At 32.3% G+C, this 27968-nt stretch overlaps 1 protein-coding gene across 1 annotated transcript; it reads left to right on the top strand.

Annotated features, from left to right (window-relative positions):
* Nucleotides 1-210: 210 nt before the first annotated feature.
* On the top strand, nucleotides 211-26389 carry LOC127700816 (deoxynucleoside triphosphate triphosphohydrolase SAMHD1-like). Its single transcript, XM_052204495.1, has 14 exons — nucleotides 211-295; nucleotides 734-801; nucleotides 1644-1804; nucleotides 3950-4122; nucleotides 4741-4823; nucleotides 8855-8992; nucleotides 9675-9713; nucleotides 10529-10702; nucleotides 14834-14925; nucleotides 17314-17370; nucleotides 17779-17965; nucleotides 20446-20523; nucleotides 23937-24044; nucleotides 24278-26389. Exons 2-14 carry the CDS (start codon nucleotides 793-795, stop codon nucleotides 24515-24517), a joined length of 1539 nt encoding a protein of 512 aa, XP_052060455.1. The 5' UTR covers nucleotides 211-295; nucleotides 734-792; the 3' UTR covers nucleotides 24518-26389.
* Nucleotides 26390-27968: the final 1579 nt, after the last annotated feature.

Raw genomic sequence — 27968 nt, forward strand, 5'->3', positions numbered from 1 at the left:
ACACAGGAAGATTAACGTATTTTTTTTACACACCGATTGACGTTCTACTCTTGATAATGTTGTTCTCACCCCATATGGAGTTTACTGACCCCATAAATATCGTATAAGGTCACTAGCATACTGTGTTACTGATAAAATCTGAATCAAATATGTCTAACCAGTCAATATATTGAAATTTTATCAAAAACATTTAATCAGGCAGTATAATTACGTAATGATATACTATACTGATAAGAGCAAGGCCATCTCGTGATAACAACGTAATAGTTGTAACTGCTACTTGGAAGGCTTTCTGGTAAGACAAATATTGACCGTTAGAGCTATGGTATTATAATTAGTTTTATTTGACCTTGTTTCGATATTACGAACTAACTTTCACATAATCATGCGAAATAAAACAAAGTGATTTAGAACGTATGAGTACTTGCTTCTGTATCCACACTACATGCATATTCTTTATAAACAACAACAAAAATAAAACAAATAAGATACCATATGCTTATATCGAAATTTATAATATACTAAATATGTGAATATTTGATTTATATTAAAACAAACACATTTGTTTATGGATTATTGTAAATAAATTTGTTTTATGATGACACGTTTGCATTTGAAACAATAAAAGGAAATATTTATTTATTGCCATTTTGTTATTAAAAAAACTTTACATTTTTATCATTTGTAATTGTTTTGTTCATACATATATCCTATTGAAAAGATATATTTACAGACATTGGAACAAAAATCGAAGCGGCAAAAAGAAAGATTAACAAGCCAGCGTAAAGTAATATGTCGAAGGTAAATTGTAACAAACTTTTATGTCTGTTTGTTTTGTTCGCACATTGCTGTCAATATAATGGAATTTTACGCGACTGTCATACAAGTGGGAGGTTAAGCTAGCTATAAAACCAGGTTTAATATACCATTTTCTACACAAGGGAATGCCGGTACCAAGTCAGGAATATGACAGTTGTTTTCCATTCGTTTGATGTGTTTGAGCTTTTGATTTTGCCATTTGAAAAGGGACTTTCCTTTTTAAATTTTCCTAGGAGTTCGGAATTTTTGTTATCTTAATTTTAGGATTCTTTAAAGAGAGATGAATGAAGGAACCTTCTAAAATTTACACGAAAGGTTGCCTTTGATCTCCTCGACATATTCCCGTTTAGCAGTGAGAATCGATCTGGTTGGAGGTGAGTTAAGAATTGCGAGATGTATAAGTGCTCAGTACGGTCTTGTCGAAATACGGACCTAACATATCATACCTCGTGTTGAGTGCGACGCTCTATGAACTCAAAATACCCATGTACACAAATGTACCTAATCCTAGATGGGTTTGCATATTTCCTGACGCATAGCTTAATTTGTATTGTAGTCTTACATACTCTCTTCGTATTTTGAAGCCAATTTTTAAAAGTCTTATTCGGTAATTATCCATCATACACTTGTTAAACTATAATTGTCTCTTTTAAAATAACAATCGGTACATGTGTATTTCAGAAAAAGCCAAATTGAAAAAATACTTTACAGCAAAAAGTGAATTTCTTTTCTTGAACATTCAATTTGTATTATGACGATATTTTCAAAGTATATTCATACATGAATCAGGTATGCATCTAATTTCGTAATATTGTATTCTACAGATACTAAATGATCCAATACATGGCACAATCGAGCTAGACCCACTACTGATAAAAATAATTGATACACCACAGTTTCAACGACTGAGAAATATCAAACAACTTGGAGGGTGTTATTTTGTTTATCCATCTGCATCACATAACCGTTTTGAGCACAGTATTGGGTAAGTAACATATTGCTTATAAGTATTTAGTAAAATGATAGTAGAAGACACCAATTAAAAACCTAAACTCAAAAAAAAGGAAAACACCATAAGTTTTATTTATATAACACTTAAACCTGTAAAGGGAACAATACGGACCTCTTCAAACAGGGATGAAATCATCAGGAGCTCTGGTCTAAAAAGCAGTTCATAATATACTAGTGGTGCCCGTTGCGTTGCTCTTTTTAATTAAAAATGTGTTAATAAGTCACATTCGCTGATGTAAAAATCGAGGAAAGAAGAAATAAGTGTGCATACGACAAATAGAAATAACCATGATAATATGTGATACAATATTCAATAACGATCAACCAATGAAAATATCACTTTATAAATTGCATGCGTACGAAGCGCTGTTGTGGATTTACCTTCATTAGGGTCACTGAAACCCAAATATTTGAAATAAAGGGATGTGTAAATGCGTATGAATGTTTGTAGCTTTATGACGACATCTGTAAAACATTTTTAAAAAGAGTTAGGTATACATTTTTCATAAAAAAAATAATAAATTTGAATTGTCGTCCAATTCAGTGAACTATTCTTGATTTATTTCGTGGAAAATATCCTAAATTTGTCGGAACTTGAGATAACATTTAATGTTCAGACATTTGATATGATTTTGATATCGGTTTGATCGTTTAGAACTACCATTCAATACCAGGAAACATTTCAATGGTCCAAATTTGTTTCTAGTACAACAAATGTTATATCCAAAACATTCAATTGTTATTTTCTTGTACTGCAACCGTTTAAATTATAAGCGTTGCAAAAATTAATTATCTATACTATAATTGGAGGTTGTCTAATTTCCTCATGAAAATGTCGTTGATTTGAGTGGTGGTTGAATTCCATGATGACTCAAATAATATATATCTAAATTATGTGGTGTCTCATATTGACTCATGATAATGCTCTAGTTGCGCTTCATGGTATATGTATCTACCATCCAAAAGAACCTCAATATATAGACAATAACTGTTTAGTGTCTTTAAATATCATCTGTATTTGTACGAGGCTAAGACACAGGTGTAATGCTAGCTTCAGCGAGCTATTACTCCTGTTTCGAGCCGAGTACAAATACAGCTGATATCTAAATTATGTGGTGTCTCATATTGACTCATGATAATGCTCTAGTTGCGCTTCATGGTATATGTATCTACCATCCAAAAGAACCACAATATATAGACAATATCTGTTTAGTGTCTTTAAATATCAGCTGTATTTGTACGAGGCTAAGAAACAGTTGTAATGCTAGCTTCAGCGAGCTATTACTCCTGTTTCGAGCCGAGTACAAATACAGTTGATATTTTTAGACACCAAACAGTTATTGTCTTTATCCTGCAATTAATTTTGTACATTTCTTTCCATCCCAATCGTTGAATTTGTTTTTGAAAGAAATCGACATGACTTAAACGCGGACCGCAATGATGACCCAAAATTGAACTGTGACGTAAACAGTAATTTGACATAACCGTTCGCTCGCAACAGAAGCAGGATACCAGGGGACTATATACGTCTAGTTTACGTATACCGCTTCGTGTTATCTGTACACTTGTATTAGTATAGTAGAAAGGTCGATTGCAGGATAAACGTTTATATGTCCCTCTTCATTCATGATCAAAATGCTTGTTTTAAGTAACAGATCGTTTTCGTGATTTTGATGAAATTCAGCTTTCACATTACTTTTTTACATTTCCTTCCTTCTGGCATGCACATGATATGAATTACAAATAAGGATGATTTTATTTATATTTTTTTATATATATTATTATTTCCTTTATTATCTCAAAGTTTGATATTTCCATATATTTTGTGTAAGCTATCAGTTTTTTACATATTTGGATAAAACAAACACATATTCTTTCTTTGGTTTAGTTTATCACTGTTATATTTGCATGAACACATGCTTCAGTTTAAGATATAACGCTGAAACACAGTTTTGGTACTTTTAAAATCTGATATAAGCAAAAACATAGAAATTGATATAACCCAATCTGGTGTAGTAATATGCAGCTTTATGAAAATAAGGACAGTGCTTAATTTTAGGTTGAATTCCATAACTTTTAAAGCAAAATACAAAATAATATTATATACATATATATTCAGAACATGTTTCTTAGCCAGTAAACTAGCACGTCAATTGCAAAAACGGCTTAACAAAGACATAAAGAAGTTAGAGAAAGAAGGGGACGATGAAAAGAAAATGAAATTAAAAAAAGCAGAAATGAGCAAGAAAGACAAACTGTGTATAGAAATAGCAGGCTTATGCCATGATATAGGTATGCAAAACATTAAGACACATACCAATTCGAATCACAATTATCAGTTGAACGATCAGCAACACCATGCCTTAAAATATATATATCAAAAGCAATCAGAAGGCTTGGATTTTACACCCTGGATAAGAGACAAACCCGGGAATTCAAACAACTGGAATCAAATAACTCTAAATTGAATGATACCAGGGCTCTCAGACATAAAACTTAACTCAGTACTTGGCGAACAAAATTTGTGCTCAAAACACCAAATCCAAGTACGATCGTGCTCGAAATGTCAGGTTATTCGACTTCATCTGTTGAAATACTTGCTTCATTCGTCATTTGATTCAAGTTAATTTGAATAGACATCAAGACGTCAAGTCCAAGATCTTTTGAATAGCAATGGTGTCAATATCAATAGTAGTAGACATATTGAAAAGTAGGACACTGAGTTAAAATATCTCAAAGACAGTGGCAATCAAGCAATACATAATAGCTACTGTTACAGTATGAACACACGGACATATTAAACGCTGTTGATATATTAAATGTTAATTTGAATACGGAATGCTTTCCTCTCTCACTTCTCTCTCTCTCAAACACGGTTTGTTCAAAGAACCTTTGTTTGCATTTTTTAAGGACATGGACCATATTCTCATTTGTTTGATCAATTGTTTAAAAAAGCAATGAAAAAGAAGGACCCGAGCACGAAGGAATGGAAGGTTTGTATTAACACTTTAATGGATATTCTATAAAATTAAGGTTATACGGGTAAGTATAGGTTTCACTATTGAATGTTTCTACACACAATAGTTAGAAAATTGATCTATTGAGGATGTTGTACAGGAATAAGTCTTGAGACACATATGCCCAACATTTAAAATACTAGTAATACATGTATACAAGCCTATGAAAATTTACACAGATGCAAAACTGTTCAGAATGATTCAGAACATTATTGAATACTATATATATATGAATAAATATTCTTTGGCCTGTTGAAATGTATCAATTTCAATGTATCAATAAATTCCGTGCTACGAATGTCAACAATGGTCTAATGACAGACTTTAAGGTATAGTGCATGGACAAACATATGTGTAAATGACTGTAAATATATATATTACTAAAAATTAAGTAGCAAAATGCTTTTTATCATTGTTGTATTGTAAAACACTTTCACAATACAACAATGTTGTAAACAAAACGGTTGAAAACAAAACTTTACGACAAAAGAGATGATTTCAGCTTCCCAATTGTGAACTTTCCATTTCTATGTAGCAACATTCCAGCAGCGCCTGCATACGGAGTGTATATCTCCCAATTGATACGATATTCCCGGGCTTGTGTTTCCTATCATGATTTCCTTGATAGAGGATTGCTGCTCACAAGGAAGCTATTAAATCAAGAATTCCCAATGGTGAAGTTGCAATCATCCCTTCGTAAATTTTACGGACGCCATCACTAGTTGGTTGACCGTTATGGAATAACCGTTTCACAGATGATATCGGATATGTTCCTTATTTCGTAACTACAATACCCTCCCTTTTCACGAATGTGATTTACCGAATTAGACTATTTACCGGATCTGTAATAAAATAAGCAACACGACGGGTGCCACATGTGGAGCAGGATCTGCTTACCCATCTGGAACACCTGATATCACCCCCAGTTTTTGGTGGGGTTCGTGTTGCTTAGTCTTTGATTTTCTATGTTGTGTCATCTATACTATTATTTGTCTGTTTGTCTTTTTATTTTTGGCCATGGCGTTGTCAGTTTGTTTTCGATCTATGAGTTTGACTGTCCCTCTGGTATCTTTCGTCCCTCTTTTCAACCATTCGGGACTTGTCAAGACTATCACGTTGTCATGTACGACTTCGTTAAGGGAACACTATGTGTCTATGACTTAACATCATTGTTGACACGGGTACATCGGAGATATTATCGGCCGTTTAACTTGTCAAATATTTAAATAGATTTCTACACTCCTCTGAAGAGACTTTGCACTTTAATTTCCTTTTTTTTTTATGTCCCAGCCCCTTTCGATGAATACAAATGTACACGTTTAACAATGAATTGCAGAATTGTTTTCTTTTAATATCCCGTTTATCAAGTATAAATAAATAATCTGAGTTATCTCTTCTTACAAGGCTGAAAAAAGGTGTTTGTAAAATATTCGTTAATAATGTCACGAGAATATGGTGATGGTATGCGTTCGTCCGTACGCCCGCCAACCTGTCTTTCATTTCGTTAGTTCGGAGCACATCAATACTGACAGACTGTTTCACATAAAGCTTTCATGTTGATAGGATTACTTGTCGTCATAACTTCTATACAGTACAAAGCTATATTGTTAATTTGATTTGACAACTTGTATGGGATTAATGGGAATGTGGCAATTTCTTTGTTGGGTATTGTAATGGAATTTGACCATTTGTTGGAGTATTGTATCAAACACACCCTTAATAAGTCATCTCCTGAGGGACTATTGGATAGAATGTTTTATTACTGGGTGCTATTGTTTGACATCATGTGTAGTTGAAAATATTGTACTGCCATTTTGTTGCAAGCTATCTGAGATTAGTTTACAGAAAGCTGTCATACTTTGCAGCATTGTCTGAAATCATGTGTAGTTGAATATATAATATCGTATTTTCTATCAGATCATTTCTCTAGGAGCCTGGATTATTCGATTATAATTCAACTCTTAACTCTTATAATACCAATTGACAGATAGCTCTCATATATAGTACGATTGTGTGCCACAGTGTGTGGTTGACCATACTATACAGTCATTATGATATGGACATTTTAATGGGAGTGACTGTAATTTTACCTTGTTTTGACCATCTTACCATAATTATAGATTTTGACAAACAATTTGTTCCTCCTTTTTATATCTCAATGAATAAAATATATTCAAAAACGAACCGATGTTAATAGCCCCCACACTACTCTATACAATCTGTTCAGTCTATCGTTTAAACTCACCGGATTTATTAGTACGAAAACTACTCTCTCTTGACCAAAAACTGATGTTCTGTAAATTTAAGGTCTGTTTTTTTACCTTAGTCATACTCTTAAATGGTTTGTGTATTTTACTTTAAAAAGTGTTCAGTCTTCAGCATAATTAATACGGATATTCAAAACAATATTCTTTGAACTGAAAGCGGTAAGAATCGCTTTTGTGTACCTTTTTTAAATTTGATGTCTTTCGAACAAATTTGCTAGTGGTCTACTTATATATGTACAGTCACTTTTAACATAGCGGTTATTAACTTTCCTAAATAATAGATACTTGTTTTCAAAATAAATGAATACTTATATATATGAAGAATGGGTTAGCCAATCTTATCTGACCAGAGAAGTTTGCAGGTATAAACTCTGCCAAACATTACCGTAACAATTGGCGAAAGAAACAAAGGGGCATTCGAAACTCGTAGGTCAAAGAACAACTGACATACATCAATTGGAATACTCAAACTAGAATCGTTTATCTTTTTTGGAAATACAAAATCGCTAACATAATGAAACCTTACGATAAAAGAGATGATATTACATTTCCTATTGTTAATTATCCATTTCAAGATGTTGACCTCAAAAGCTAACCATCCTTTAAACAGCTAACATGTTTAACCCCGCCTCATTCTGTATGTATGTGCCTGTCCCAAGTCAGGAGCCTGTAATTCAGTTGTTGTCGTTTGTTGCTGTGTTACATATTTGTTTTTCGTTCATTTATTTGCACATTAATTAGGCCGTTAGTTTTCTCGTTTGATTTGTTTTACATTTGTCATTTCGGCGCCTTTTATAGCTGACTATGTGGCATGGGATTTGCTCATTGTTGAAGGCCGTACGGTGACCTGTAGTTGATAATTTCTGTGTCACTTGGTCCCTTGTGAAGAGTTGTCTCATTGTCTATTATACCGCATCTTCTTTTTTATAATTATTCAGAAGCGAAATAGTTACAATACTGTTGACAAGTCATTAAAGATAGCATGCTTTGAAATTGATATTGATTCACTTATAGGGTCTTTGCATCGGAAATAAACACCTTTATTCTAAAACCAGTTGCTGACATTATACGGGTTATGTTCTTATGATGGGATGATACTCAACCCCTAACGGAAGGGATTGTGCTTGATTTTCATATGATGAAGACATAATCAGTTTGATTGAGGTGTGGAGCTGGCATGTCAGTAACTGCTTGTAGTCCTTTGTTAATTTATGGTGATCATTGTCATTTTGCTTAGTTTTTTCTGTTACCTATTCTGACATCAGACTCGGACTTTTTTAAACTGAGTTTTAATGTGCGTATTGTTGTGTGTTTGTTTATTCTACATTGGCTTGTGGTATAGGGGAGGTTGAGATCTCACAAAACATGTTTAACCCCGCCGAATTTCGCGCCTGTCCCAAGTCAGGAGCCTCTGGCACTTGTTAGTCTTGTAGGTTTTTTTTAATTCAAATTAATTTATATGTTTCGGAGTTTAGTGTGATGTCCATTTCATTGCATTTATTTCACATATTTGTTAAGGGGCCAGCTGAAGTCCGCCTCCGGGTGCGAGATTTTCTCGCTGTGTTGAAGACCCATTTGTGGACTTTGGCTGTTTTCTGCTCTTTGGTCCGGTTGTTGTTTCTTTGACACATTCCCAATTTCCATTCTCAATTTTATTGTATTGATCTAAAAAACGTTACAGGGCTCGTAAAATAAAGATCTTATAAAAGGAAGTATTTAAATTAGTATTATCTATCTTAGCATGAAGATGTTTCAAGAATGATGATAGACTATATGATTAAAGAAAATGATGATCTTAAAGAGGCATTCCAAATGAAATTTGGTGCAGATACGGAGAGGAGTACGCAGTTCATCAAAGACCTTATCGACGGAACTAAGGTTATTTCCATCTCTATGTTTCAATAATTAAAATATATGTATTTTTTTCAAAACCTGAAAGGGTCCATAATCATAATAATAATAATGCAAAATAAAAACGTTACAGTGATATTTTATGATTTATTTTCATTTAGATACTAATACAATGGAAAAATATGGGATCATTTTTTATAAATCTTTTTTGGCTTAATAGATCTTTTTTCTCACATTTTATATAGATTATATTGTTATTCGACAGTTAGTCTCTTTTGTAATGTATCCCATAGAAAGTATTTATCCTATGACCAGACAAACGCTTGTATTCAATAAAAATTGTTTGATTGTTTTTTGTGTTTATACTACTTTTTAAAACTGTGTTAATATTCTTGATGTCTCACATAATAGCAAAATGTATGCATATCCAATCATGTTGAAAATGACTTTGTTATTCATTCGTTTGATGTGTTTGAGCTTTGATTTAGCCATTTGATTACGGACTTTTTGTTTTGAATTTTCCTCGGAGTTCTGTATTTTTGTTATTTTACTTTTGACTCTTCCATTTAAGACTTAATATATCTGTTATTCTTAATCTACTAATGGTTTAAGCAATGAATAGTAGAATAACACACAAACTCCTCGTCTTCAAAATAATCAGAAAGTTTAATGCTACCTTATTATTCATGTAGAAAATTTCATTTTCCAGAAAGAAACGGAAGATAAAGCAAGACATTACATGTATGAGGTAAGGTTGTAAGTGTATTTTACTTGAAGGTATCAATTCTGATTTTGTTTATACTGGTAAAGCACAAATAAAGGCAACAGTAGTATACCGCTATTCAAAAGTCATAAATCGATTGACAGAAATAAATCCGGGTTACAAACTAAAACCGAGGGAAACACATCAACTATAAGAGGAAAACCAAGGAACAGCAGAAACACTGAAGTGGAACAAAAACAAACGCCAACATACATAGAAACGAACTATTTGATAATAACTGCCATATACCTGACTTGGTACAGGACATTTTAAGAAAAAATGGTGGGTTGAACCTGTTTTTATGGCTAGTTAAACCTCCCGCTTACAACAGTAAAGTAATTGATATACCTTTTATATCTTCGTTTAGATATATTAGCTCCATCACAGAGCCTGAACAAGAAACAAAAGAATAGCCAAATCAATCTAAGGTCGACTTTTTGTGGAACCTTAGTTTCTTCATGATTTCTAAAATAAGTATAAAAAAAACAATAATGTATGGTTAAAATCATGTCAGTGCCAAAGCATTGACAACTGAACTGATGATAACATCAGATACATCATTTCACCAGCATTGGTAACGATCCAGTGCTAGAAAATGAAAAAAAGAGCGTTTGTCAACGTTTGATGTTGTTCTTACGCGTAGAAAATGTAGTTGCATGTCACTATTACTCTTTTTATTAGAGATTGGTTAATTATGAAAGATTCTTAAAAACGATTGATAGAATCATTTCGGATTTTAATGTTTTGATGAACAACGTTTTATACATTATTTTATTAATTTTGTTTGGCGTTATTTGAAGATTGTAGCAAACAAGCGAAATGAGATAGATGTTGATAAAATGGACTATTTCGCTAGAGATTGTCATGGACTCGGAATGAAAAGTAACTTTGACCATCTGCGTTTCATCAGTCAATGTAGAGTGATGTTCGCAAGTGATACCCCTGATGAAACTACTATTGCTGTTCGAGATAAGGTAAAACATTTCTTTTCATAAACGTTTAAATAAAATAAAGTATACAATCCAATATTCTAACATCAATTCTATAATATTTTTTTAATCATACTAAAAGGAGTGTGATACGAAATTCTAATGCAACATCGTTTGTAACGTTCATTTTGATTGGATAACGTCACCAATTTTCATGGCATCAATTCACAATTGATACTATGAAAACGTACGGGCAAGCGCAGACGACGTTTGACAGATTTTAAATGTATGATTTGACGTTGTTTTCTGTCAGTTCTATTAGAATGGAGATAACAATATTGTATTTTAAGCTCCTGGGGCATCAATTGGTGATTTGTTGGTCGCAAATACCCGTGCACTGGCTCCGCTAGCGCGTCACCAGTAAACTTAATTTGCGACCATTAAATCACCAATTGATGCCGTCGGAACTAAAATACAATATTGTATTCTAATGCAACATCGTTTGTAACGTTCATTTTGATTGGATAACGTCACCAATTTTAATGGCATCAATTCACAATTGATACTATAAAAACGTACGCGCAAGCGCAGACGACGTATGACAGATTTTAAATGTATGATTTGACGTTGTTTTCTGTCAGTTCCAATAGAATGGAGATAACAATATTGTATTTTAAGCTCCTGAGGCATCAATTGGTGATTTGTTGGTCGCAAATACCCGTGCACTGGCTCCGCTAGCGCGTCACCAGTAAACTTAATTTGCGACTATTAAATCACCAATTGATGCCGTCGGAACTAAAATACAATACAGTTATCTCCTAAATGTGATACGAAAAAAATAATTGTTAATAATTTGTTTGGATAATCCAGCATACTGACACAATATTGCGATATTGCCTTTGGCCATTCGTTAGTCATTGAAGCCATTCAAAGTCAAAACGATGTACATTTCCTCCATTTCAACGCTGATTTTTACGATAAGATACAAAACACTCACACTTTTCACTTGAAACATTATATTTAATTTAACATTCTGAAGGGCAAAATGTCTGATGTAAAGGTTCCACTTTGTAAATACAGCTGTTTCACAAGCCACGCCTCTTTTCGGGAGATATATAATATTCATAGATATGTTAATTTGTTAACGTACTGGTTCCCAGATATGATCTCTGTGTTTCATCTCATAGAGACATAACTTGAGAATGTTACCAGTATAGAAAAAAATGGTAGCGCCTAAAATTTAATTCTTAGGAGGTCCAAAAGTGGAGGTAGGGGTAGTATAGAATTCTAGTATAAGTTTATTTAAACTCTTAGAAGTTCAGGGCATATAAATGTTGAAAATATGCCGCACAGCCCTATATTTTGACCTTTGAATAAAATAGAAGGGCATATCAATTTTCCGTTCTGGGTTATAATTTTTCACGAAACTTCCTAGTAAAAGTGGCACAGTTTTAGCCGCAAAGGGAGTTCCTATGGGAAATTGCATTGTGTATATTTATAGAATTGCAACCAAATAGGGTGAAAAAAGAGAACATATAAAATTTCGCCAAATCTGATTTATCTCAGAGATTTAAATGAAATTAACTCAAATACAAAGTTTTATGAATATTTCATGACGATTGAGAAAATCCTGGTCCTTTACTATGATGACTCAGCATAAATTCACAGTTTATAGTATGCATAGTTTACTTAAAGGCCTGAATTCAAAATAAATTCTTAATGTATGCATATGTGTAATTTGAATTGTTTAGAAGTGCTTATATTTACTCCTCGCAGTCATTGAAATCATAGATCCTTCCTGAATATTGTTTTTGGGGTGTTTTTGTTCTGTCGATAACCCAAAAGTAAGCCGTAACACCTGAATGTGCTCTTTTGTGACCGCGGAATAAAAAAATACAAGCTAGAAATACAAAAATACCTCAATAAAACTAACAATAGTGTGTTCTATCCTAAATATGTATTGAATATTCCATATTCACAGAAAAAGCAGAATAATTTAGCAAATGTGAGGCCCCAGTGGCAAAAAACAGACAAATGCCTACCCCCTGGGTCACAAAACAGATAATTTAACCTGTAAATGCTATGATTTTATTATTTTAAAGGTCTTTTGTATAGAGAACAATAACTGTGCTTTGAAATTATGCAAAAAACAGATGTTCGCAGTCAGTTCTATGAAACTTTTAGTGAAGTCATACATAAGACTGGTAACTTCATACATACAACTTTTGAAAATATGGCTTTGTTTAAACACTTCTTGTTCATATATTAGCTAAATTATGTTAGATATATGATTAGAGATGATATTGTTCTGACAACATTTCTACACTGACCATTTGAGGTAGAAACTGTTAACTTTAATTGACAAATAAGCATACAGTAAGATGTGGACTGGAGACAAAGGCAGGATTGGATACTTTATATAATCTTGAATGTTGGAATGATTAACTACTAAACTTTACATTTATAGTATTCTGAAATGCTTTTAATTTGTAAAAGAATAGTTTCAAACAGGTTCTAGACATTTCATGTCAGAAAACATGCACATAGGATAAGCTGACAATAATTAAAGTCTTGTTTTCCAATTCTTTGAAAAATTGAAACAGGGGTTGGGGTATAAAATGTACTGTAAAAGAAAAGTTAGAGTATATGCATTGATTTCTTTAAGGCTATAATTCTGATAAATAAGAATTGTTGTGAGAAAAAGTGTTTTTCAAGAGTTTTCTATTTGAATAAATGTGTGTATAGGTTGCACTTTGTAAATACAGCTGTTTCACAAGCCACGCCTCTTTTCGGGAGATATGTAATATTCATAGATATGTTAATTTGTTAACGTACTGGTTCCCAGATATGATCTCTGTGTTTCATCTCATAGAGACATAACTGGAGAATGTTACCAGTATAGAAAATATTGTAGCGCCTAAAATTTAATTCTGAGGAGGTCCAAAAGTGAAGGTAGGGGTAGTATAGAATTCTAGTATAAGTTTAAACTCTTAGAAGTTCAGGGCATATAAATGTTGAAAATATGCCGCACAGCCCGATATTTTGACCTTTGAATAAAATAGTAGTGCATATCAATTTTCCGTTCTGGGTTATAATTTTTCACGAAACTTCCTAGTAAAAGTGGCACAGTTTTAGCCGCAAAGGGAGTTGCTATGGGAAATTGCATTGTCTATATTTACAGAATTGCAACCTATAGGTGTGACGTCAAAAAGGACATCTGATGGCATGCATAACTAGACTTGCTATTCATGGATTTTTCTATTTATGAATTTTTACCATGAGAAAAATAGGTTAAACGCGTCAGAATTAGTTTTTGTATGATATCAACTCTCGTTTTTTAAATCTAAATAGTGTTAATAACTCGCCAGATGCTCGCTTATTATCATATTAAAATTCAATAACTTGATTTGATATTAAGCGATATCCAATTCTCACTCGTTAGTCCATGTTAACACTATACGGACTTCATTAACATGTCTCAACAGTAATATACCATCTGCTTATATGACATGTTTATATAATAATATGTAACACTAGTCCATGTTAACACTATATGGACTTCATTAACATGTTTCAGCAGTAATATATCATCTGCTCATATGGCGTGTTCATATAATAATATGTAACACTAGTCCATGTTAACATTATACGGACTTCATTAACATGTCTCAGCAGTAATATATCATCTGCTCATATGGCGTGTTCATATAATAATATGTAACACTAGTCCATGTTAACACTATACGGACTTCGTTAACAGGGGTGTGCACCTCAAACAAAAACTGATACAAACGAAATATGGGGAGGAACTATTGATATCCAATGAATAATTTGTTAGTTTATTTTATGTTATATTTTCAGTTAGGCTACGCTTTGTAACATAGTACTAATAATAATGAAAATAAAGCACAAATAAAAAATTAAAACAATTTAAAAAAAAAGAAGAAGAAAATGTCATTTCCTCTTAAAATCGCAAAAAAAAAACAACCCAAAGAAAACAAAAGCTGACGTTATCATATTACGTTACTGCAAAGTACTCCATAACTTTTAGATTATAATTTTGTATATGATTGTTATGTATGGTTTATATCTCATTTACTTATACACACTATTCTTTAAGCTCCAGTGGTATTTGTAACAAAAAAAATATTAATTATACATTCTATCTCATTTCAGGAAGAGTATAATTTGTATGAACTGTTTCACACCAGAATTGGACTTTTCAGAAGAGCTTACTACCATAAAGTAACTAAGGCAGTAGAGTTAATGTAAGAGAAAAAAATCATATTGACTTATACATGTGATTTTCCGTGTTTAACATATTGTTGCAATGAAATTAAATATTTGATAGCTTTCAAATAATTAGTTAAGTGGGTAGTAAAGATTACCACCAAACTATACAATATATTATGTCTATTTTTTTTTTTCTTGATTAAGACTAAACAAAACCACTGTTCATAATATTACTTTTATACAAGAAGACAATGAAAATGTAGCTTTTGAACCAACCAAATATGTATATACATTTTAAAAACAGATATGTATTGCTTTTTTTTTTGTGACTGTCGAAATAAAAAAAAAATGTAAAATCTTAAAAGGCAAACAAGAAACAAAAGACAAATACCGTTTGATACTATGATCTGCCAATATTTTTTTAGTACCTGCATTCTATACAAAATAATAAAGGCATGCATCAGTTGTCAAGATATTTTTATAACTGATTATTTTTCACTTGAAAGTGTATCTTCCTGCGAACGGTAATTTTTTGCATTATCATAAATATGTATAAAACACTAAAAAATATAATAGAATATAAACGAACTGGGAATGTGTCAAAGAGGCAACGACACAACAAAAGAGAAAACAGTCCAAGACCACCAATGGGTTTTCAAACTGTGTATTCATGGTTATTTGTTCAAATCAAATACTGAGGGAGCTGAAAACGTAATAGTACACAGTACATTTGCTTTAAGTATAAAACAGCGGCAAAATGTACCACCACAGTACAAAAGATAAGCAAATGAATCTTTATCGTCTGCACTAAATTGTTTTTCACGTGTTAAAACAAGATTTGACCACCAAACAGTTAAAAACGCATACGAATCCGGAGGAAATACCTCTTAATTAAAATGTTTATAAAGGCACGTTATTCTACTCAAATGTGAAAGGGAACATGTTTTCGTCAAAGTATTGCTTTACTATAAGAAGATAACAAGACCTTGTTGATAAATATTTCGTTTTGATTTAACAAATAATGCATGATGGTCTTGAAGTATAGATTCTATGTCCTGACGTTAGGTGTTCATCTTAATTACGTGATAAAGTTCCCTTTGTTTAACTTTTACTGTTCAGTCCATTTTTTATTATATACGTATGACGTGGCTCGGTACTTATACATTCCGCCATTGTGTTATTGCGCTATGGTCAATTTTGAATTCTGTCTTCCATTTTTGCCCATGTACTTTGTTTATATGCCAGTTTTTGTTTCTTTGTTGAAACAGTTATTTGTTTCTATAGTTATCACGATTATATTACAATGTTGACTGCTGTACCGAAATTTTGGACGTTTTTACCTGTTATGTCTGTTTTTTTTGCTCACGCATTGTTGTCAATATAATGGAATTCAATTCAACTGTCATACAAGTGAGGGGTTAACCTAGGTATAAACCAGGTATAATCCATTCAATAGATTTCGTAATTATTAATAATTGTAGTGTCAATTAGATATCAGAATGATATCAAATAAAAGAGTAAAAAACACATTGATTATGTTAAATTTATTTAAAGACACATTTTGAAACAGATAAATAAAAAAATGTCGATGCTGAAATACGTATGATATTTAACAAGTGTGAGGTTTAGATAGGTAAAAACCAAGGTTTAATCCGCAATTTTCTACATAAGGAAATGTTTAATCCGCAATTTTCTACATAAGGAAATGCCTGTACCAAGTCAGGAATATGACGGTTATTTTCCATTCGTTAAATGTGTTTTAGCTTTTAATTTTGCAATGTTATAAAGGACTTTCCGTTTTGAATTTCCCTTGCAGTTCGGTATTCTTGTTGTTTTACTTTTTAATCATTGATTAAAGACATCCGCTACGTGTTTAAATGTGTCTATGGAAACATCATCTCTGTCACAGAAGGTAACTTTGTTATTAATGTTTTCTGTTTACCATTGTATCCACAGTTTTGTCGGAATACATTTAGTAACGCAGTGAGAACATACCGCTACCGGTGGCAGGCTTCAGCTGGCCACACAACAATAATGTATACTAGATCACAATATACAGTGATCGCCCTATTAAACACCAAAACATACAAATGAACCCAAAATTATAAAAAAAACGTAGGCTTGAGATTCCAGACTTTGGACAGGCAAATACGTCGAGGTTAATAAAATTGAGAATGGAAATGGGGAATGTGTCAAAGAGACAACAACCCGACCATAGAGCAGACAACAGCTGAACATGTTTTGTAACAAACTAACTTTGTTTATAATTTTAGTAAATGTCAAATATTTTTCCAATGCATTGAAAAACCATTCCATTATTGTTTGTTGCAGATTATTTATGAAACATCGGTTTGATTTATATTGCTTATATAATTCGATATTCAAAGACAGTTCTAAATTAATATAGAATTTTATGATTTCAGGTTCACTGACGCTTTAGTAAACGCCAATGACCATTTCTTGTTTCAAAATAATAAAAGGTAAGAAAACTGAAAGAAAATAATTCTTGTCATAATCATATAAAACTACACTCGAAGCACGGAAAGAATCATTTGATCCAAAACATTTAGATATTAATCAATTGTTTGGATAATAATGACAGACAGGTTCAACAATCAACTAAGACAATTGACCAAATGCATATCTAACAAACAAGACCTCATAGCAAAAAATGACTGTGAAATTGTACAATATCAGGCATAGAATGCAACATTACTGCTGTCTATAAATATTTTTTAAAATTTGTATATGCAATATAATTTGCTTTATAAGGATATAGAATTTTAATAACAAATAGAATAAAAATTCATGAAACAACTTTGAAAAAAAATCTTTAATTATTAGAATGTCTTGATTAAAGCTAAGATTACGAATTGTTTTATAAAAAGAGAAGACGTGAAGATGAGTGAAGCCTGGGAACACCCGGAAGTATACGTGAAGCTTACTGATAACGTTTTTGATGGAATTTTAATGGAAAAGAATCCGAAAAAAGATATGCAAAAAGCACAGGAGTTGATCATTAACGTCTATAAACGCAAACTTTACAGGCGAGTTGATGAAACATTACCAGTAAAGGTTATTATAATTATTGTATTATCTCTTAGTAATTATACTTATTAATTCTAAAACATAGTAGATCTATATGAAAACCCACACAAATTCATTCGGTATGATAAGTTTAAAAATCTATATAAGCACGTCATTGAAAACTTCAGACATCATATGACAAAATTGTTTGTACTCTGCTCATTTGCATTGTGGCTATGTTGACTTGTTAAACGACAGCCATGGGAATTGTTTATATATGTATACATGCCTGTGGAATTTTTAGTGGAAGTAACTATTTTATCACCTTTTTTCGTGACCTTGAATATTTTGTTAAAACCCTATTATTCCATGCTCTAATTGAACATGTTGAATAAATAGTTCAATTTTTTTCATTTCCAAAATTACACAAAATATTTGAGAATATTTGTCAACGAAAGTTTTCAACGATAAGTGAGTTTAAAATCCAAGACTGATAAAAACTTGACTGTCCGTAAATTTAATCAACTTTCAATTAGCAACCATGGAAGGTTTTTTAATTAAAAGGGCTGGTCGCGTCGAGATTCAAATCTTGTGAATAAATTACCAAAGTTTTTGCAATATGTCAGAAATGACTAGTTATGTACACTTAAAGCGTTTCAAACCGAACAATGGTCAAGGTCGTAAAATCAGCAAGTTCGTACTGTTTTTTTTTTACATTGATATATACATATATGAAAAGTACAGTAGCAGATGTAAGTTTGTAAAACAAATAGATACCTATCAGATGTGGGATTGCCTTCAGTAATTACGAGCATTACTGGAAATACTGCATAATATTAGTTATAATTTTGAGGTTTGTTGAATATCATACTGTTATTTAAAAGATAAGTGTTTTCTGATTACTGATTGCTCTATTATGTTTTATATACGCTGTTCTTGTGCACTAATCAAGATATAAAGGTAAATTAAAGGCGGAAGATTGATAATTAAAAGCGAAAAAAAAAATAAACTCAAATAACTATGCATATGATTTACCCTTCGGTAAGTTGTTGCATCATATATTAATGAGACTTATTATCGAATTTGTTGGTGGGGTTCGTGTTAATCTATCTTTATATTTCAGTATAGTGATTTGTTGTTTGTCTTATTGACGTTTTTTCTTTTGTGTGATAGTGTGATCGATGTATCACCTGCTTATAAAATTTGATTGTCCCCTTGGTATCTTCGGCGTTATTTTTAATGGATTGGAAATTAATCATTAAGTGTTGATGTCAGGTTTTAATTGTTTGTATTTAATTTAAAAGATTTTTTGCAAGACATGGAATGATTGGAAACCACATTTTGTATAAACATCTGTCAATTGTTGGAAACTATGATTAGTTTTGGTTCTTGTTTGTTTTTTCATTGACGTATAACCATCATCTTTGTATAAACATATCATAACAAGAACATTGTTGTAGTCAATTTGATATTTAGCAAATTTAGCAAATATATTTTATCCCAATTTGATATGTGGTAGATGAATGCATATCCAATTTTTTTTTCCTTATACGTAAAATATGAATAAAATATACGAAATCAGACATTTTATTTTATTTTTGGTCAATGTATAAAATATGATTTCTATTCGATTTTTATACAAAATATGTATCTCACAATCCGTCTTTTACAAAGGGAAGAACAGTCAATGCCTACAGCAGCTATTCAAAGTCTTCAAAAATACCATTCAGTCAATTAAAAAAAATATGTATCTCACAATTACCATGATGGTCTCCATTCATATCCTAACTATTATGTTGATTATTTATTTATATACAGTCATTTACCTTAATGATAAGCCTTTATACGTCCTAAACAATGGGCAACATTTTTTTTTAACTTATTGCGAGAGCTTGTACATAATAGGGCCAGAAATGTAAAAATCTTACTTAAATTGAATTAGACAAATCTGAAGCAGGCACAAAAAAAAGAATAAATAAATAAAAATACCTGTATCGCGCATAAATTGACAATACTCGCAAGTCAGTTCGGAAGTTCGCAAACAATTAAAGCTGCATTGTTAAAAATTATTGAGCAGTACTGGAATGCTTAATCATATTTGAGAGAAAAATTTGAATAAGAAAAGTTTTCAAATATAAAAAAATGAAAAGAAATACTAGTATACAAAAAGGTAAATGAAATAATAGCAGGAAATATATGCAATAAAAATCGTTCAAAAAAGATCATTTGCAAATGATCTCATCAGAGATACTAGGATTTAAAAGTTGTACGATGGACCCGCATTTCATTTACAAACGATTCACCAGTGACGCTTGAATAACAAAATTAAAAAAGGCCAAATTAAATTCGAAGTTAAAAGCACTTAGGAACCAAAATCCGAAAGGTTTTTGCCACATACAGCTAAGGTAATCTATTTCTAAGTTTTGTAGAGTATCAAAATCACAGTTTTGGTTTATTCCGTCACAATTGAACAACAATAAATACCAAAAAGTATAATCTTTTTCTTGCTTTGAATTTCTATCCTTCAGAAAATTCAAGGAGAAAATGATAAATTGGAAAGTCTTTTGCTACAGACAGAACTCACCGAAGATGATTTTGCAGTGCAAGTAAGATTTTATAGTTCGTTTTGACAGGCTTTCTGGTGAACAATTAGAATTTGGAATTAGATGCCCATAACTTATCAAGAATCACATTTGTATCAGTGTTTCGGAAACTTTCAACTAATCTACAAGGGTGACCAAGTCAATGCATGGGTAAATTGTCTCGTAATATTAGTTGGAAAACCGAAGTACGGATCCGAACAATGCAAGTTATAATTACTGAAATTAAGAATATATCGAATCGAATCCATTTTAATTTGTCGGTTAATCTTATAAATTAGATAAGCAGTATTATACATGTAATATGGATATTTTGTGTCTGTTCTAAGCGACGATATCATCCCTTAGATCGAAGCTAACAACATGCGAGTGTTTTACGAGCAGATAGACTGTCGGAATTCCAATGGGAACCAATTGTGCCCTTCTTCTTGCCTACTTTATTATTATGAGGCTGACTTCATACAGGAACTTCTTAGGAAGAAAGATAAGAAGTTAGCAATATCCTTTAACTCTACGTTCCGCTATATAGATGATGTTCTCTCACTAAATAATACAAAATTTGGTGACTATGTTGAACGAATCTATCCCATCGAACTAGAGATAAAGGATACTACAGATACAGTTAAGTCTGCCTCATATCTTGACTTACATCTAGAAAATGACAATGAGGGTCGGTTGAAAACAAAACTTTACGACAAAAGAGATGATTTCAGCTTCCCAATTGTGAACTTTCCATTTCTATGTAGCAACATTCAAGCAGCTCCTGCATACGGAGTATATATCTCCCAATTGATACGATATTCCCGGGCTTGTTTTTCCTATCATGATTTCCTTGATAGAGGATTGCTGCTTACAAGGAAGCTTTTAAACCAAGAGTTCCAAATGGTGAAGTTGAAATCAGCCCTTCGTAAATTTTACGGACGCCATCTCGAGTTGGTTGACCGTTATGGAATAACCGTTTCACAGATGATATCGGATATGTCCCTTATGTCGTAACTACAATACCCTTCCCTTTTCACGAATGTGACCTACCGAATTAGACTATTTACCGGATTTGTAATAACATAAGCAACACGACAGGTGCCACATGTGGAGCAGGATCTGCCTACCCTTCCGGAGCACCTGAGATCACCCCCAGTTTTTGGTGGGGTTCGTGTTGCTTAGTCTTTAGTTTTCTATGTTGTGTCATCTGTACTATTATTTGTCTGTTTGTCTTTTTATTTTTGGCCATGGCGTTGTCAGTTTGTTTTCGATATATGAGTTTGACTGTCTCTCTGGTATCTTTCGTCCCTCTTTTGTTAATACGTTTTATGTATTGATTACAGATATACTAGTATCTGATATAGCTGGGTTTTATTTACTCAACCTCAGACAATATCAAATTCACCATGTAAACGACTCAAGTCACACAGGACTGTTTATTACATCGGATAAGTTTATTGAAACTTGCTAATTGACAGAACTGAATGTTAAAGAATGAAATATAAAAGACAGGTTTTCCTTTATGGCATCTTACAATCAATGTGTTTTACCTAACATCCCATATTAGATGTACGACACTTCTTATTCGTTCAATAACTAAAATCTCTAAATGAAACATATGGTGAACAGTGGAATTTTACAAGGATATTGCTCATTACAAGCAAGTTATGACAATGTTGGTTTAAAAGCAAGAAAAGGTGAAAGTATTGAAAATGAAATAAATCTTGCGGAATGATGATAACGTTTTTGATGAATGAACGTCCAGTGCCAAATAAAAAAAGAGTGACTGAAAATACCAAAGGAACATTCAAACTCATAAGTCAAACATAACCTGACAACGCCATGGCTAAAAAAGAAAAAGGGCAAAAGACAAAACAACATTATACAAAACACAACATAGAAAACTAAAGACTGAGCAACACGAACCCCACCGGATGATCTCAGGTGAACCGAAAGGGTAAGCAGATCCTGCTTGCATGTAACACCCGTTGTGTTGCTCATGTAAGTACAAACCCGAAAATAAGTCTAATTCAGTAGGTCACATTCGGGGAAAAGGAGGTCGTGATAATAATAAGCAGATTATTTTTTTAGAAAAGATATTGGGAACTGAGAACCTCTTTAATGCATGATTAAAATATTGGACTAAATAATGCAACATTAGAGACAATAATAGCTTATCGATGGATATTCATAAATCCATTCAGGGCACACAAATAATAAGGATCGAGACCGCAGGTGTTAACAGGGTAAGTGTCTGTTGCTTTGTATGCATCTTTCCTCATGCGAGTAACATATTCAGTCAAAAAGTAATAAAAGAGAAAAGGGCACAACCGAGTAACATATTCAGTCAAAAAGTAATAAAAGAGAAAAGGGCACAACCGGTAATCGGAAAATCAGAGGAAAATTCTGCCATCTATAGATCTAAGATCGCGTGATAAGCTGCTGGTGAGCTGAGATACATACACATCGTATCTGTCAACTGATTTGTGAAAGTGGTCGAAAAAATACATGTCTACTTTAGTTTTCTCTACCTCATAATCCTGTTGGGTCAGTTTTTGTTCAGGAGCAATTAAGTCCGTTTGATGTGAACTTACCCGAACGTAACGTATCGATTACATTTCTAGAAATGTAAACACGATATGTGGAGATTCAAAATTCACGACCAAGATGGCATATAAATTACCTTTAATATAATATTTAAAAATCCCGAACATGATATATTTGTACATAGTCTTACAGAAAAGTGTTGTTAGTAAATTTTAAGCAACAGTGGTTGACAGATGTTCAATAAAAAAGCACACGTACATGTACATCACCTAATTAGTGTGCTTCTCTTTTAGTACATAATAACATGTCAAAGGGAGTTGATAAGACTTATATTTTTCCGTTTTAGTAATTCACCTATCAAAACATACCTACGTTGATAAACACTCAACACAAGTATTTAAAATAACACCAAAACTCGGGACTTGTCCCTGGAACAGCTACGGTTGATTCTACAAATTGAGCCGTGTATACCTGGGACAATTTTGAGCTTGATATATAGCTGAAACAACTGTCTATTGTTTTTTGGGTTATTTTTTGTCGTTGTTGTCTTTATCTCCAGTTATTCATATACAACTTTCAAATTCTGTCATTGAATATTTCGCAGCCCTGTGCGTAACTCGATTTGCTATGCGTTACCTTTTGGTATTTTTAGGTACTGGACAGTGTTTCTTTGCTTAAATAATATTACGCATATCACAAGCTTTCTGGTTCATTTAACACCACTGGAAATCAATGTTGTAATACATCAAGGTCAAATAATTAATCTAAGGAACATTTTAATGGCCAATTAGAAGCTTGCATTTCCTTGTTTGCCAATGCATTAATGGGTCGTTTCCACGGATTGAATGCTACAACGATCCTGATTACTGTATTTATATTTTCGTTCACAGAAAGTTACTTATTCATATGGAAAAGGGCCAGACAATCCGATCACCTCAGTTTATTTCTATACGAAAGAGAATGATACGGACTGTTTTCCAAGCACCAAGTCAAAAAAGGTACTAGCTTAAGCGTAATATAGTATACAATAAAAGATTGTTTTTTTGCTTTGTTTGGTTTTTTTTTAGCTGTTGTTTTTTACTGCTTTTTTACTTTTATAGACATAAGGACATACTTTATAAATGACACATTTTTCTCCAAATATACCTTTTCATTACAGTAATGTCTTTGTTTATCAACATATCAATATGAAAATGTTATTCGGTAATGGTATTATTTGTTTTGTTTCCAGACCTCACTGTTTTTGCCAGAAACATTTCAAGAGGAAACTCTTCGGGTGTATTCAAAGAACGATGAAAAAATCGATATATTAAAGAAAGAAACAACTGTATGTTTAAAACAGGTTGGCTTATATTCCGTGAATGATTCAGCAATCAAACAGGAACACCGGGAAAGTGCGGAAGCTGGAACGGGAACTAAACACAAGTCGAGTGCAGAGGGAACACCCGGTCCTTCGAAGAGGCCAAAGTAAAAACGACGAACAGATTAACTTTCATTAGTTGATAATGATCAGGATTATCTAAACATAATTTATTTTGCCTCCCTTTAATTAGCATACTCTCATACTTTAAATATTTGAGCTTTAAATCCTAATTTATTATTGTATTATTTACTCATTAATTAATTTATATATATATCTCTGTGTGTGTGTGTGTGTGTGTGTGTTTTGTTTTTGTTTTTTGTTAATGTTTTCAGCTCACTTAATGACTTTATGTAAATACCAAGCATGTGATAGATTAAACATAATTGTGATGCTAATCTACCGATGCACATTAGTTAGTCAATGTTGAAATCTAATTTATTAGTTTGAAAAAGTTCTTACAATACATCGATATATTCCTCGGTTTTAACCTTTTTACATATCAAGTAAGGGCAAATTGGTTTATCATATAATCAATGAAACCAAACTACGAAATTAATGTAAAGAATATCGCTACAGCTCTGAAGTGACTAATCAAAGATGTAATGAGAAACACTATTGTACAATCATTTACTTTGAAATTTTAATCAATGTGATTTGTGTCAAATATACATCATTTACATTTTATAATGGTTATCAGTTTATTGTGATATTTAACCAGTTTGTCTCCTATAAAGTGCATTAGCTGTCGAAATTCATGTTCACCGGTTTGACTCAAATGCTCAAATTTGATTTATAATATACTAAAACGTTTATCCAAATAACAAAAATATTAGATAAATAATTAACAATGCATGGACTCGATTCTATGTATCAGCATTTCGTGTGTATTTTTGTCTAGACCCCATCTAATTAACCATCGAAGACCGCCGACCTTCATATAACCCGTAATAAACATAAATATAAATATACAAAGATAGCTATCACATGTAATTGAATTTTTTTAGGCCTGTGTGATTTCATATTATAGGTTAAAAAATAAGTTAATCATCGTTTGTACCTGTATAAGAATGACTTTTTTTATGGATCGAATCAGTCAACCAAAATGGTTCACCCTTATTTCACTTTCAATGTTGATATTCTTTTACTTTTATACCTGAATGCGTTACCAATATCTAGCTAAGGGGTTAAATTGAAGGTCAATTCAATACAAAATCAATGAGGTTAAATTATTGACTAGCAAGTCAATAGTACATCAGCGGTGTTTGTGCGCTTATTTTTACAAATTTGACTGCTTATTACGAAATACTACTTAATTTTTATTAAATTTTTTGTCTAAATTGTAGATAATGCCCCTTTAAGGACAATATCACTTCTTTATAAACGAAGCTTAATTGTTGTCGTACACTTTATTAAGTTTTATTATTTGTTTAGTGTTGATTTAACAACTAATTGATTGCGTAATTATTAATAATTGTAGTGTGCTTTAGTCATCAGAATGATATCAATTAGAATTGTAAAAAACACATTGGTTATGTTAAATTTATTTTAAGACACATTTTGAAACATAAATTCAAAAGTGTCGATGCCGAATAAAATTACGTATGATATTTAACACAAGTGAGAGGTTAAGCTAGCTATAAAACCTGGATTAATCCACCATTTTCTACATAAGAAAATGCCTGTACCAAGTCAGGAATATGGCAGTTGTTTTCCATTCGTTTGATGTGTTTGAGTTTTTGATTTTGCCATTTTGTTAAGGGACTTTCCGTTTTGAATTTTCCTTGGAGTTCGGTATTTTTGTTATTTTACTTTTTAGGGATATCAACACAGTGATAGAATACAATTAGGAATATGATATGAGCACAAACATATTGTTTAACTATTAGTATCGGTGTTGTCGTCGTTGTATGTGGTTGATTGAGTATAGAGTATTATAAAGATCATTTTATTGGGTACAGAATGAATAAAATTCTCTTTTTAGGTTTACTTATTCAATTTTTTTATTTTTAATTTGAAATACTTATTTCATTTATAAAAATAATACTATATGCTTATTGCAAGAATTTGATCCCGAGTAAACTTTTATTGTGCATATTAACCAATATTCATGTAATATCCCTTTTAGTGATAAACAAAGCATAAACAATTGTTAAAACGTATATTGATGAAGACATAATCTTTCGATGAGTTAAACTGATGTCTGGAGCTGACATGCGAGTGACGGCTAGTAGTCCTTTGTAAATTTATGTTGATCATTGTCATTTTGCTTTGTTTCTTCTGTCATTTATTCTACCATATCAGACTCGGGCTTCTTTTAAGAGTTTTACTGTGCGTTTTGTTGTGTATATACAAATAAGAAGATGTGGTACATATATGATTGCCAATACGACAACTCTTCACAAGAGACCAAAATGACACAGAAATTAACAACTATAGATCACCGTACGGCTTTCAACAATGAGTAAAACCCATACCGCATAGTCAGCTATATAAGGCCCCGAAATGACAAATGTAAAACTATGCAAACGAGAAAGCTAAATATGATATACAGCAACAAACGACAACCACTGAATTACAGGCTCCTGACTTGCGACAGGCACATACACAGATTTTGCGGGGATAAACTAGTTTGAAGGCACCAACCCTCCCCTAACCTGGGACAGTGGTGTAACAGTACAACATAAGAACAAACTATAAAAATCAGTTGAAAAGGGCTTAACTCATCAGATGAATACAAAGCAGAAATACATCTAACAAAAACAGTGTTTATCTATTCCACATTGGCCATAGGGGAGGGTGGACCATCTGTACTTGAGACTCTTATAGGTTGCACTTTGTAAATACAGCTGTTTCACACGCCTTTTTTGGGGAGATATAATATTCATAGATATTTTGTTTGTTTACGTACTGGTTCCCAGATATGATCTCTATGTTTCATCTCATAGAGACAGAACTTGGGAATGTAACCAGTATATTTACACATGGTTGCAGGGAATTTTGAATTCTGAGGGTCACCTAAAGTGAAAGTAGGGGTAATACAGAACTTAAGTATAAGTTGAGACTCTTAGAAGTTCGAGGCATATAAATGTTGAAAATATGCCGCACAGCCCTATTTTTTGACCTTTGAATAAAATAGTAGTGCATATCAACTTTCCATTCTAGGATATAATTTTCACGAAACTTCATAGTAAAAGTGGCACAGTTTAAGCCGTAAAGGGAGTTCCTATGGATAATTGCATTGTCTATATTTACAGAAATGCAACCTATAAATATAGGCAGTACAGATGGTTAACAGAGTGTGTCAAAATCACCTGACATCATACATGTATTGCAATAAGCATGTTTTGTGTATTTCATTATGCTTTCCTTTAACTGGCTGTCTGGCAGACAAAGAATGGTAGTTCCAAATGGAAATTTAAAATACTTTAATCTCCCTTAACATTTAATGTAAATTGTTTTTGTAGTATTATGTGCAGACAGTTGTTATAGAGATTTATTTATAGATTATGCAAAACGTTTCAATCATCTTACCTTACAGTTGATATCATGTACATGTAGA

This window comes from Mytilus californianus, unplaced genomic scaffold (assembly GCF_021869535.1).
Source record: "Mytilus californianus isolate M0D057914Y unplaced genomic scaffold, xbMytCali1.0.p SCAF_5, whole genome shotgun sequence".
Lineage (NCBI taxonomy): Eukaryota > Metazoa > Mollusca > Bivalvia > Mytilida > Mytilidae > Mytilus > Mytilus californianus.

Coding starts and splice junctions, on each gene's coding strand:
- LOC127700816 (XM_052204495.1), top strand. Junction 4,123..4,740: donor AGGCTTATGCCATGATATAG/GTATGCAAAACA, acceptor GCATTTTTTAAG/GACATGGACCATATTCTCAT. Junction 17,371..17,778: donor TTGTTTCAAAATAATAAAAG/GTAAGAAAACTG, acceptor TTTTATAAAAAG/AGAAGACGTGAAGATGAGTG.